Genomic DNA, 12749 nt, shown 5'->3' on the forward strand with positions numbered 1-12749 from the left:
TACCACAGCGAGTAAGTGCTTAAAAGTTTTCTTGGTTTCAATTGCCAGTATAATAAATATCAATAGGTAGAACCACACGCACACACACAAAAAAAGCTTTTGGGGTCTCTGAAGAGCTTGAAGAGTGCAGAAGGGGGATGGAGAGCCACTCCGTTTCTTTGGGACAAAACTACTGTTTTCCCTTGAGAAACAGAAAAGTTTCAGCTGTATTTCACCAACTTACTATTGATCATTTTAACCAAAGTAGCTAACTTCTCGTTCCCGGGGACAGTGGAGGCTGGGTCACTGCACTGACTGTCACAGGCCAGCACTTTGCCACAGACAGACTAGCGAAGCTTATGAACATGGGCAGCACAGCTCCACACACCTCACACCTCCTTTACACACCTCTCAAAGTGCCTGAAATGAGTATGTTCATTACAGACCCAAAGGCACAGCCCTTTGGAGCAAATACAAATAAGAAGCAAAAGAATAGAACATTTAAATTATGCCAATGATTAAGCATTCTCTTACTTGGAGATAGATGATCCATGTATCTATCTAGTGAACAGTCATTGATGAACTCAGTGTAGTATAACTCCAAGGGTTTAAATGACACAAACATCTTGGCAATTATCTTCAAGTGGACATACCAGGAAACATAATTACCATTGAAATAAAGTTTGTCAGAATAATAGTCTGATTTGGTTAAATACAAGCCTATATGTTTCATAATCTTAAACAGGTAGTATAAAAATGCTAGCTTATTTGATCACCAGATATGCGTAAACTCAAGAAGAATATACCAGGGGTGCCTGGGTAGCTCAGTCAATTAAGCGTCCAGCTTCAGCTCAGGTCATGATCTCACGGTTCGTGGGTTCAATCCCCGCGTCAGGCTCTGTGCTGACAGCCAGCTCAGAGCCTGGAGCCTGCTTCAGATTCTGTATCTCCCTCTCTCTCTGACCCTCCCCTGCTCCTGCTGTCTCTGTCCCTCAAAAATAAATAAAAAGCATTAATAAAAAATTAAAAAAAGAAGAAGATACCAAAGTAGAATAAGAATATAAGCTTATATTATACCTAATGCTCAGAGACTACATAGCTGTTTTTACTAAACCAAAAATATTAAACTAGTCTCATCTGGGGCTCCTGTGTGGCTCAGTCGGTTAAGCATCTGACTCTTGATTTCAACTCAGGTCATGATCTCATAGTTTGATGGTGAGGGCAAGCCCCACATCAGGGGGGATTCTCTCACCCTCTCTCTCTGACCCTCTCCTGCTCTCTCTCAAAATAAATAAATAAACTTAAAAAATAAACTAGTCTCATTTGCCTAAATAGTTTGAACATGCTCTTAAACTATTTCTGAATTAATTTCTATATATTTTTTTCCTTTTGCTCTTGGGTTTCTTAACTTCTGGAAATTTTTAACAATATTTCAATTATATAAGGTGATTAATTATCTCTAACCCAATCGGAATAGAGCTCCTTTAATTTAGGTGATTTTTATAATCTAATTTGGCAATACCATCCAGAAGTAGAAAAATCCCATACTCACAATGAGAAGTAAAGCCTTTCTGAACTACAGAGACATCCATCAACTGCAGATAGATACAGATAGTTGTTTATAGCTATAATTTCAAAAATTTCAGCCCTGGTCAAGAGTGAACACAGGTTAACAAAATTCACTGCTCTATATCAAGAGCTGGTCTCTTCCCAGTGGGTTTGAATCCTTAACTGATTTCAGCTCAATGTAAGCAAACAGAAAACAGTAACAAACAAGATTTGCTGTTATCTTTCACTCAACAAAGACAATATCTCTAGAACCTAAATAGTTACAGACCATGAAGCCAAAAGAAGTCAGCTCCAAAAATCATGTGACTACTGAAAAAAAAAATCAAAACAGAATCCTTACCGTGCTACTGACAGACATGAGTCAGAGTGCAAGACCAGAAGTCGGAAACACCACTGGTCTCAAATCACCAGCTAGGAACAGAGAGGCTCATCACATGGGTGGGGTAGACAGGGATCCCTACACAAATCATGGCATCGAGACTGTCAAAAATAAAATGCACCAACAATTAAGGAAATGGTTTTACTCAGAATATTGCACTAGGGAGAATGTTCATTAATGAAAAATATCTCAAAAAGGAATGAGTCAGGGGTTTTAGAGAGCCAGGTAGGCAAAGGGTCATGAGGGAAGAGCGGTGGAGGTGAGCCTGTCTCAGAATATGTGAGGACAGGGGGGTCTTTTAGCAGAGCATGAGGTTGGGGACAATTTCTCAATTGTCACTGCTTTGCAGAAGCAGAGGGTGCAGACAGAAGTCAGTGCGGCACACCCTGAGGTCAGCCTCATATCTTCAACTCTCATCGTATTTTCAGTGCTAACTTATAGTTTTACCAGTGGAGTGATCCTCTCTTTCATGAGTCAGAAAGCCCTGTGATATGTCAGTTTCATCTTTTCCAGCTTCTTTAGATGTCAATGGTGCAACTGTGGACTGAGAAAGCAAGTCTTCCATTTTTAAGCCAAAAATCCATTTTAAAAGATTTTTTAGCTATATAAATTTTACTTACATTAGAATAAAATGTTAAATGCTAAAACAATAATAGCTTTAGTTTAAAAAATGTAAACATAGCTGTAGCAATCATATAAGAAAAATAAACAAAAGGCATCCAAATTATCAAAGACAAAGTAAAACTGTCACTATTTGTTGATAATAAGATGCTACATATAGAAAACTCTAAAGATTCCACCAAAAACCTATTAGAATTGATAAATAAATTCAGTAAGGTTGCAGGACACAAAATTAATATACAGAAACCTACTGAATTTCTATATACTCATAATGAAGTAGCATAAAGAGAAATTAAGAAAACAATCACATTTACAATTACACCCAAAAGAATAAAATACCTGGGAATAAATTTAACCAAAGATGTGAAAGAACTTACTCTAAAAACATATACGACATGGATGAAAGAGACTGAAGATGACACAAACAAATGGGAAGACATTCTATGTTCATGGATTAGAAGAACAAATACCATAGGGGCACCTAGGTGGCTCAGTCAGTGAAGTATCCAACTTCGGCTCAGGTCATGATCTTGCAGTTAGTGAGTTCGAGCCCTGCATCAGGCTCTGTGCTAAGTATTCAGAGCCTGGAGCCTGCTTGGGATTCTGTGTCTCCTTTTCTCTCTTCCCCTCCCCAGATTGCACAATCTCTCAAAAATAAACATTTAAAAAATTAAAATAAAATGTCCATACTACCCAAAGCAATATACAGATCCAACGCAATCTCTACCAAAATACCAACAGCATTTTTAACAGAACTAGAACAAATACTCCTATAATGTATTGTATAGAACCACAAAAGACCCAAGTAGCAAAGCAATCTTGAGAAAGATAAACAAAGCAAGAGGTATCACAATCCAAGATTTCAAGATACACTATTAAGTTATAGTAATCAAAACAGTACGGTACTGGCACAAAAACAGACACATAGATTAACAGAACTGAATAGAGCCCAGAAATAAACCCACACTTATATGGTTAAGTAATCTATGACAAAGGAGGCAAGAATATACAATAGGGTAAAGTTAGCCTTTTCAATAAATGGTGTTAGGAAAACTAGATGGCTACCTGCAAAAGAATGAAACTGGACCACGTTTGTACACCATACACAAAAATAAACTCAAAATCAATTAAAGACAAGGGCTCTTACATGGCTCAGTTGGTTATGTGTCCAACTCTTGATTTCACCTCAGGTCATAATCTCACACCTCACGAGTTTGAGCCCCAGGTCGGGGTCTGAGCTGACAGTGGGATCCTGCTTGGGATTCTCTCTCTCTCCCTATCTCTCTGCCCCCCCACCTCCCCTGTTCCTCACCTTGCTCACTCTGTATCTCTTTCAAAATAAATAAACTTAAAAAATAAATTAAAGATTGAAATGTAAGACCATAAAACTCCTAAAACAAACAAACAAAAAAAGGCAGTAATACCTTGGACATGAGCCTTAGCAACATTTTATGGCTATGTCTCCTTAAGTGAAGGAAACAAAAAGAAAAATGAACTACTGAACTACACCAAAATAGAAAGCTTTTTCACAGTGAAGGAAATGATCATCAAAATAAAAAGGTGATCTACTGAATAGGAGAAGATATTTGCAAGTTGTCTATCTTATAAGAGGTTAGTATCTAAAATATATAAAGAACTTATACAACTCAAAACCAAAAAAACAGTCTGATTAAAAAGTGGGAAGAGGACCTGAATAGACATCTTTCCAAAGAAGACATACAGAGCCAACAAACACACGAAAAGATGCTCAATATCACTAAGCAGCAGGAAACCACAAATCCAAACCACAATATCACTTCACATGTGTCAGAATAGCTAATACCAAAAAGTCAAGAAATCAAGAAATAACAAATGTTGGCAAGAATGTGAAGAAAAGGAAGCTTTTGTGCACCTTTGGGGGAATTGTGAATTGGTTGCAACTGGTATGCAAAACTGTATGGAGATGCCTCAAAAAATTAAAATTAGAAATACCACATGATCCAGTAATTCCAATAAATGGTATCTACCCAAAGAAAACCAAACCACTGATTTGAAAAGATATATCCATCCCTGTGTTTACTGTGGGATTATTTACAATGGCAACAATGTGGAAGCAACCCAAGTGTCACCAACATGAATAGATAAAGAACAGTGTGTGTGTATATGGTGTGCTTGTGTATACACACCCACACACACACACAGGAGTGTTACTCAGCCATAAAAAAGAATGAAATCTTGCCATTTGCAACACATAGATGGACCCAGGTTTTATGTTAAGTGGAATAAGTCAGAAAGACAAATACCATATGATTTCACTTATATGTGGAATCTAGAAAAGAAAGCCAACCAAGCAACCAACATACAGACTCTTTTTTTTAGTTTATTTTTTAAATTTACACGCAAGTTACTTAGCATATAGTGCAACAATGATTTCAGGAGTAGATTCCTTAATGCCCCTTACCCATTTAGCCCATCCCCTCTCCCACAGTTCCTCCAGCAATCCTCTGTTCTCTATATTTAAGAGTCTCTTATGTTTTGTTCCCATTTTTATATTCTTTTTGCTTCCCTTCCCTTACGTTCATCTGTTTTGTATCTTAAAGTCCTCACATGAGTGAACTCCTACATTTGTCCTTCTCTGACTAATTTTGCTTAGCATTATACCCTCTAGTTCCATCCACATAGTTGCAAATGGTAAGATTTCATTCTTTTCAATTGCCAAGTAATTATCCATTGTATATATATACCACATCTTCTTTATCCATTCATTCATCAATGGACATTTGGGATCTTTCCATACTTGGCCGTTGTCAGTATTGCTGCTATAAACATTGGGGTGCATGTGCTCCTTCGAAACAGCACACCTGTATCCCTTGGATAAATACCCAGTGGCAAACACAGACTCTTAAAATACAGAGAACAAGCTGATGGTTGCCAGAGGGGAGATGGATGAGGGGGCAGGTGAAATAAATAAAGGGGATTAAAAGGTACAAACTTTCAGTTATAAAAAAGCAAGTCATGGAGATGAACAGCACAACAGGGAATATAGTCAATAACACTCTAATAGCATTGTATGGTGTCAGACCTGACCACCCATATCATGGCGAGCACTGCATGATGGATAGAATGTCAAGTCAGGCACCTGGGGAGTTCAGTGGTTACGCATCTGACTTCATCTCAGGTGATGATCTTGCAGTTCATGAGTTCAAGTCCTGCGTTGGGTGAGCTCAAGCCCCGCTTCAGTAAAACACGAGACCTGGTTGAGCCCCACTTCTTTCTCACACTGTCTCCCTCTCTCTCTGCCCCTCGTGGGATTCTCTCTCTTTCTCTGCCCCTCACTCACTTGCACCCTCTCTCTCTCTCTAAAAAAAAAAAAAAAAAAAAAAAAGTCAAATCAGTATGTTGTACATCAGAAACTAATAGAACATTGTATGTGATATTTCAATAGTAATTCTGAAAAACAAAGAAAGGCCCAATAAGCATATGGGCCTCATAAACAATGAAAGCACTATACATAAAGTGTGTGGGATACGATTTTTAATGGAAAAGTCCCATCACTAACACCATACTCCCTATTGCCTATTTCCTGTTTTATTTTTCCTTCAGAACAAAACCAACTTCAAACATACTATATGCATTATCTAATGTCCTAATATGTATTTTGTTTGTTTATTATCAACTTCTCACTACTAGAATGTAAGTTCCTTGAAGGTAGAGATTGTTTGCATGGTGATTGCTAATTCTCAAACCTTAGAATAGACACTGCATTATAGTAGTCTCTCAGTAAATATTTTTTGAATGAGTCTCAGATTGTCAAAACTTTAAAGAATGATGCCTTAAATTTTTTTAATGATTTTATTTATTTTTGATACAGAGAGAGACAGAGCATGAGAGGGGGAGGGGCAGAGAGAGAAGGAGACACAGAACCGGAAGCAGGCTCCAGGCTCTGAGCTAGCTGTCAGCACAGAGCCTGACGCGGGGCTCGAACCCACGAACGTGAGATCTGACCTGAGCCGAAGTCGGAGGCTTAACCGACTGAGCCACCCAGGTGCCCCGATAATGCCTTAAAAGAATGATAATGGTGATGTTTTAGAGAAATGAATATTCTCATATACTATTTTGTAGATAAACGGATGAATTTTCTACAGAACAGATTGGCCATATATAAAAAATGTAAATGAAGAAGTTCTTGAAAAAAGTTTAATAATATTGCAGAATAAGAAGATAACATGCATTTTTAAAAGTTTATTTATTTTGAGAGAGGAGAGATTGAGAGGGGGAGGGGCAGAGAGAAAGAGGGAGAATCCCAAGGAGCCTCCAGCATTGTCAGCACAGAGCCTGACCCAGGGCTCAATCTCATGAACCGTGAGACCATGAACTGAGCCAAGACCAAGAGTCAGATAGATGCTCAACTGACTGAGCCACCAGGCGCCCCCACAATGTGTGCTTTTAAAAACACCAAGTTCAGCACACAAGATTAGCTACCTTCACTGTTTGGCCCATAGACAGGCCCCCTTGTTTAGCTTGAGTGTTTCCCCTCAGCCCTCCTTTGGGAGTAGGCAGTGCCCGCTCCCTGCCCCCACGTCCACCCACAAGGTCACAGGTGCCCAGGGGCCAGACCCCATAGGCAACAGCAGGGGCGCCCTTAGGTTAAGCAAGCCAAACACCACAAACCACCACAAGGCCTTGCTATGCAGTGAGAAACTCTGTGACGGGTTCTTCAGGGATGCTCCGAGCCTACTCCTGTGTGAGATGGCCCGTTTCCTTGGTCTCCCCAGGAAGCTGAAGGGGACGACCCGAGGAAGGTCCCTATCCAGGCTGCCCCTCTGCTGGGACAGGGAGCAGGGTGCAAGGTGCCCTCACACGGGACGCTCAGCTAGAGCCCTCTAGTGGGGTAACAAGCCGTCCAGGCCAGACACTCTGCCTGTCACCAGTGGCCACCAGTGCCAGTAGCAGCCTGGTCAGGATGATCACCAACATGCCTGCATTTCCAGTATGCTCCAAGCCCCGCTATCCAGTGCGGCAGCCATGGCCACGTGTGGCGATTACAAATATGGCTGTATTTATATAATTATATGTGAATTGAAATAAATTATGAAGTAATATATTTTATAGATTACCAAAGCCATACATGTATAACTCATTAATTAAAATTTAAAAATTCAGTTCCTCAGTCTTACCAGCAACCTTCCAGGCACCCAGAGCTACATGTGCTTGGTGGTGGCTACAAAACTGGACAGCACAGGCCTGGGGCACTTCCACAATGACAGCAAAAGGTCTATAGGACAGCATGTGCCTAGAGGCTCTGCCGCCCCTAGCTGCCAGCCATCAGGATGGACAGGAGTCATCTGATGGGCAAGCCCTTTGCCACCCCACCTGGGGAAGGTGGGCAGGGTCAGGGCTGGGCCCCAAGCAGTGATCTGGAGCTGATGGTGCAGCCCAGTGATCCTGTGGAGCCCTCTATGCAATGCAGTCCCGTGTGTCACAAAGCCTGGTGCTTAACCAACTTAAGGTTAACCAGAAAATCCAACACAACCAGGACAGAGTGTTGGGGGCCAAGAAGCAAGGATGCAAAGAAATAAGACTTGAGAACATAATAATAAACATGTAAGCAGTCAGGTGTTGTTTTTAATAAATGAAAAAGAAAACTCCTCAAGGCCTTGGAGGTGTCACAATCAGTACACAGGAGACCACTTTGCTGGGTGGACCATGAAGGGATAACTCAGATGCAAGGGGGCCTCAGGAGGGGTCGCACAGGGGCAGGGCCTGCATTGGCAAAGCCAGAGGAGAGTCGCCCAGCTGCTGGGGCCAATGGCCCCAGAAAGAGCCCCTCAGAGCAGGGCAAGAGCTGCTGGGGTCTAAAGGGATGGGCCTAGAATCCCACATGGGGAATTTGAAATTCAATTTTTAGGAAGTGGGGGGCCATTGAAGAATGTCAGACACAAGAAGAAATGAGTAGAGGGGCCCCCTCGGGGGACTCAGTCAATTAAGTGTCCGACTGCAGCTCACTTAATGATCTCACAGATCATGAGTTCAAGCCCTGCATCAGGCTGTGTCTCCCTCTCTCTCTGCCTCTCTCCTACTCATGCTCTGTCTCTCTCTCTCTCAAAAACAAATAAACATTACAAAAATTAAAAAGGAAAAAAGGAATGAGCAGATTTCAGTTTTGTAAAGAGAAAAGTGGGTGGCAGCACATCAGCCGTGCTGAAGGAAGGTTGAACTGGGCATTTCAGGTGAGAGCCTGGGAGGGGGCAGGAGGACATTACTGAGTGGGAACGGCCACTGCAAACGGGGAAGGAAGGGAGACGCCACTCTGAAAACACCGCAAAGGAGCGTGGGTAACATCCGGAACTGACTGGCTCTGGGGAAGTCTCCCTTGAGGTAGAGATTGCATTTGGGGAGTGTGTACTGCTTCCTTAGGTCAAGTTGAAAGTTCTCAGTAAAACAGAAGGCTTGTTCCAGCCCCCTTTTCTCTCTGGGTGAGGGAGCCAGCATCCAACTACAGCAGGAAGGGAAGAGCAGCCATCAAAAAGGACTGCTGGCCACGCCCCCTCCAAGGCTGTGAATTTTACTGCACTTGGCAACAGAAATATTTGGTGACCTTGTCATGAACGATTTTGCTGACACATTGGGATGTGGAGGGTTCAAGGAAGAACAGGGCTAAGTGGAGACATGGGGTTGACAGATTCTTTAAATGAATATTGCTGCGGTAGTTGGACAGCCAGTGGTCGCAGGGATGGTTTCACATTATGTCCTATCAGCGCAGGAACCAAACCTCAGATTTTCTGGTTTTATGCAATTCTATTCCCAAGGAAGATCTCCTGTGTATTAGAAGGCATGGAGATTTAAAACCAGAACTCAAAAACCTCTAGCCCTGCTCTGCCACCGACTTTGGGGGTGGGGAATAGGTAGGCTATTTAACTTCTTGGTATTCCAGTGTCCCCTAATCTGTACAAAGAGTAGACTGTCTTTTGCATCTCACAGCTGCATAAATGATGGGGACAAAGTCGTTTGTGAGCCACCATTCTCTCCGTTTCTACCAATCGGACCATTTCATATAAATGGAATCCTACCGTATTAGCCATTTTATGACTGGTCTATTTCAACCTAGCACTATTTTCTCAAGGTTCATCCAAGAAGCAGTATGTGTTAGAATTTCATTCCTTTCTAATACTGCATAGTATCTCATTGTCTGTATACCCTACATTTTGTTATCCATTCATCTTGGATGGACACTTGGGTTGCTCTCACGTTTCAGCTACTGTTAATAATGCTGCTATAAACACGATGCACAAGTATCTCAAGAGCCTGCTCTCAATTCTTTTGGGCATATACCTAGAGGTGGAATATTGGATCACATGGTAATTCTATTTTTAATTTTCTGAGGAAGCATCACACTGTTTTCCAAAACAGCTGGACCATCTTCTATTCCCACCAACGGGCATGTTACAACTGCTCACATCCTGGCCAACATTTGAGATTTTCTGTGTGTTTTTTTCAATGTTTATTTATTTGAGAGAGTGTGTGTATGCATGCACAAGTGGAAGAGGAGCAGAGAGGGAGAGAGAGAATCTCAAGGAGGCTCCTTCCAACTCATCACAGAGCTCGCCACGGGGCTTGATTTTATAACCATGAGATCAGGACCTGAGCCAAAATCAAGAGTCGGACACTCAACTGACTGAGTCACTCAGGTGCCCCAGTGTTTTGTTTTTGTTTCACAGTAGCCATCGGTTTCGCCCACGGTAAGTGATCCAGGATGATCACTATTATCACCAAGTGCGAAAGAATTTCAATCTAAAATGAAACCAGAGGATAGGAAATGGATGTGCTCTTAGAAAAACAAAACTTAAGAACTGAAAAGCTGGTTTCCTGTAAATCCTTAGTTTACAGTGGACAGAAATTTAACTCCTGACCACAGAACACCCGTCAAGGACCTCTCCCCATCACCATTTGGACTCTGGCTGCATCTCCCCCTACTCCCGTCTTTGTCTTTGCACTCCTTGCCCATAAACACAGTGCACTCCCCTGGCCCTCAGTGGGAGACACCTGTAGCTTGCTACAGTTTCCATTTCCCAAATGGTAATTCCTCTGCTTTCCCAAATAAATTCAATTCTGGTCATTCAAACTTGTCTCAGTTTACTGCTTTGGGTTGAGATAACAAATTGTAATGTAGGTTGAGAAAAATGTAATGTATGTATTGTCAGGATCCAATCAGACACAGAAAGTACTAAAGAGAATTTAATGGGGACAGTGGTTACACAAACAGAAAGGCTAAGAAGCCAGAGATGACAATAGCAGAAAGCCATTAACACCTACCTCTTCCTAGGGTAGAGGAGGAAAGAGTGTTACTGGCCATTAGCTGGTGTCATGTCCTGTCACTCTGGAAAGCTAGTACCAAAGTGATGAGGGGAGCTGCAGTGCAGTCAAAAGAAATACCCTGGCTTCTCTGCATCAGGGACCCCAAAGCCAGGTGACAGAGGAGTACCAGAAACAGCCTGCAGAGGTAGGCACTGCCTCTTATCCCCCGTACAAAGGAGTGTAGGGTACAAATGATCTTCTAGGGCAAGCAAGACAAAGTCCCGCACAACAGTACACTGCTGTACAACTTACCTGTATTGTCCTCTTCATTACAAAAGAACTTTCACGCCATCATATTTAAGCTCACAGGAGGTAGTTATAAAGTCTAGCAAAAGACGTGGCCTCAGGCCGGATCTACTCCAGAACTGACAGCTTTGTGCATTTGCAGCAGCCACTCAAGTCCTAGAAGAAGGGAGATGAAAGAGACCCTTTGCCTTAGTTGCTGGCACAGCCTTAAACAAATAAACTTTCACAACTGGTAAATGTGAGAATGCCAGCAGTAAGCGGCTGTAGGCGTGGCTAGATCTGAATGTCCAGGAGTAGGAATTAGCCAGGTGGAAACTCTAGAGCACAGAAGGAGACCTGCTGGGTGTGACCTTTGTGAGGAACTCCAAAGAGGCTCTGAATAAGAGCGGGATCCCTGGAAGCCACCTCAGAACAGGTCTAGGAATTGACCGAAGTGTGGGCAAGCTGATCAGTTATCTGCCCATGAAATCAGGAGACCTGGACCCAAAAGATGTCAGGGGCACAAAAAGGTGAACCAAAATATAAGACGGGGCACCAACAAGTCTTGCACACAGGTCTTGAAAGAGTCAAGAAGATTGCTGGGCCTCTGATGAAATGAACAGAAGATAAGCAAGCTGATGGGGTATGGGGGGGTTAACTCTTCATTTATCAACTCCGGTAGCCTTGCCAAAGAAACCACGTAAGTCCTAAGCTCTGAGCTTTTTAAAAATTAAATTTATGGAGAACTGCAGATTAGCAAACAGTTTTAAGCAACACGGAGATTCCCCCCATGATGACATCTTGCAAAACTACAGCACAGGATACAGATACCCATAAGCTTAATATACAGAACTGTTCCATCTCCACCACAAGGGTCCCTCAGGTGTCCTTTTTTTTAATTTTTTTAAAATATTTTATTAATTTTTGATACAGAGAGAGACGGAGCATGAGAGGGGGAGGTTCAGAGAGAGGAGACACAGAACCGGAAACAGGCTCCAGGCTCTGAGCTAGCTGTCAGCACAGAGCCTGACGCGGGGCTCGAACCCACGAAAGTGAGATCTGACCTGAGCCGAAGCCGGATGCTCAACCGACTGAGCCACCCAGACGCCCCTCAGGTGTCCTTTTATAGCCACAACGCACCCCGCCCCACAACTAAGTTTTAAAGACAGGACTTATGCGGGTCGTAACAGCGCCCACCGGAACAGCGCCAGAGCCGTTGCTACCCCAGACAGCAGATGTCAGCAGAGGGGAGGCCCCGCCCCTTCCTCGCGGGCTGCAGGCCCCGCCCCCCGCGCCACTGCCGACCAACAGCTGTCCGGAGCCGAGCCGCTTCCGCCAGCGACAGAGAAAAACCGGAAGTGGGAGCCAGTCCTCCCCTCTCGCGGCCGCTCCGGCCGAGATGGCGGACCTCCACCGCCAGCTCCAGGAGTACCTGGCGCAGGGGAAAGCCGGCGGACTGGCGGCGACAGAGCCGCTGCTTGCTGCGGAAAAGGTGGAGAAGCCCGCGGCGGGGGGCGGGCCGGCGGGAATGTGGCTGGGCCGCGCGGATCTGCGCTGGACGTGGGCGCGGAGCCCCGCGGAGCCAACGGCGGCGGCGAGCTCGACGTGCTTTCCCAGCGTGACGCGCACGCAGCGGCTGGCG

At 43.4% G+C, this 12749-nt stretch overlaps 1 protein-coding gene across 1 annotated transcript in view; it reads left to right on the forward strand.

The window, feature by feature from the left end:
• The first annotated feature begins 12431 nt into the window (after positions 1-12431).
• The window catches only part of SFT2D3 (SFT2 domain containing 3), a 2741-nt gene continuing 2423 nt past the window's right edge, over positions 12432-12749 (forward strand). The window contains exon 1 of the mRNA XM_029933333.1: positions 12432-12746. Coding sequence (XP_029789193.1) covers positions 12507-12746 — 240 coding nt within the window. The 5' untranslated portion in view covers positions 12432-12506. The remainder of the gene's footprint in view (positions 12747-12749) is intronic.

Source organism: Suricata suricatta, chromosome 3 (genome assembly GCF_006229205.1).
Source record: "Suricata suricatta isolate VVHF042 chromosome 3, meerkat_22Aug2017_6uvM2_HiC, whole genome shotgun sequence".
NCBI classification, from domain to species: domain Eukaryota; kingdom Metazoa; phylum Chordata; class Mammalia; order Carnivora; family Herpestidae; genus Suricata; species Suricata suricatta.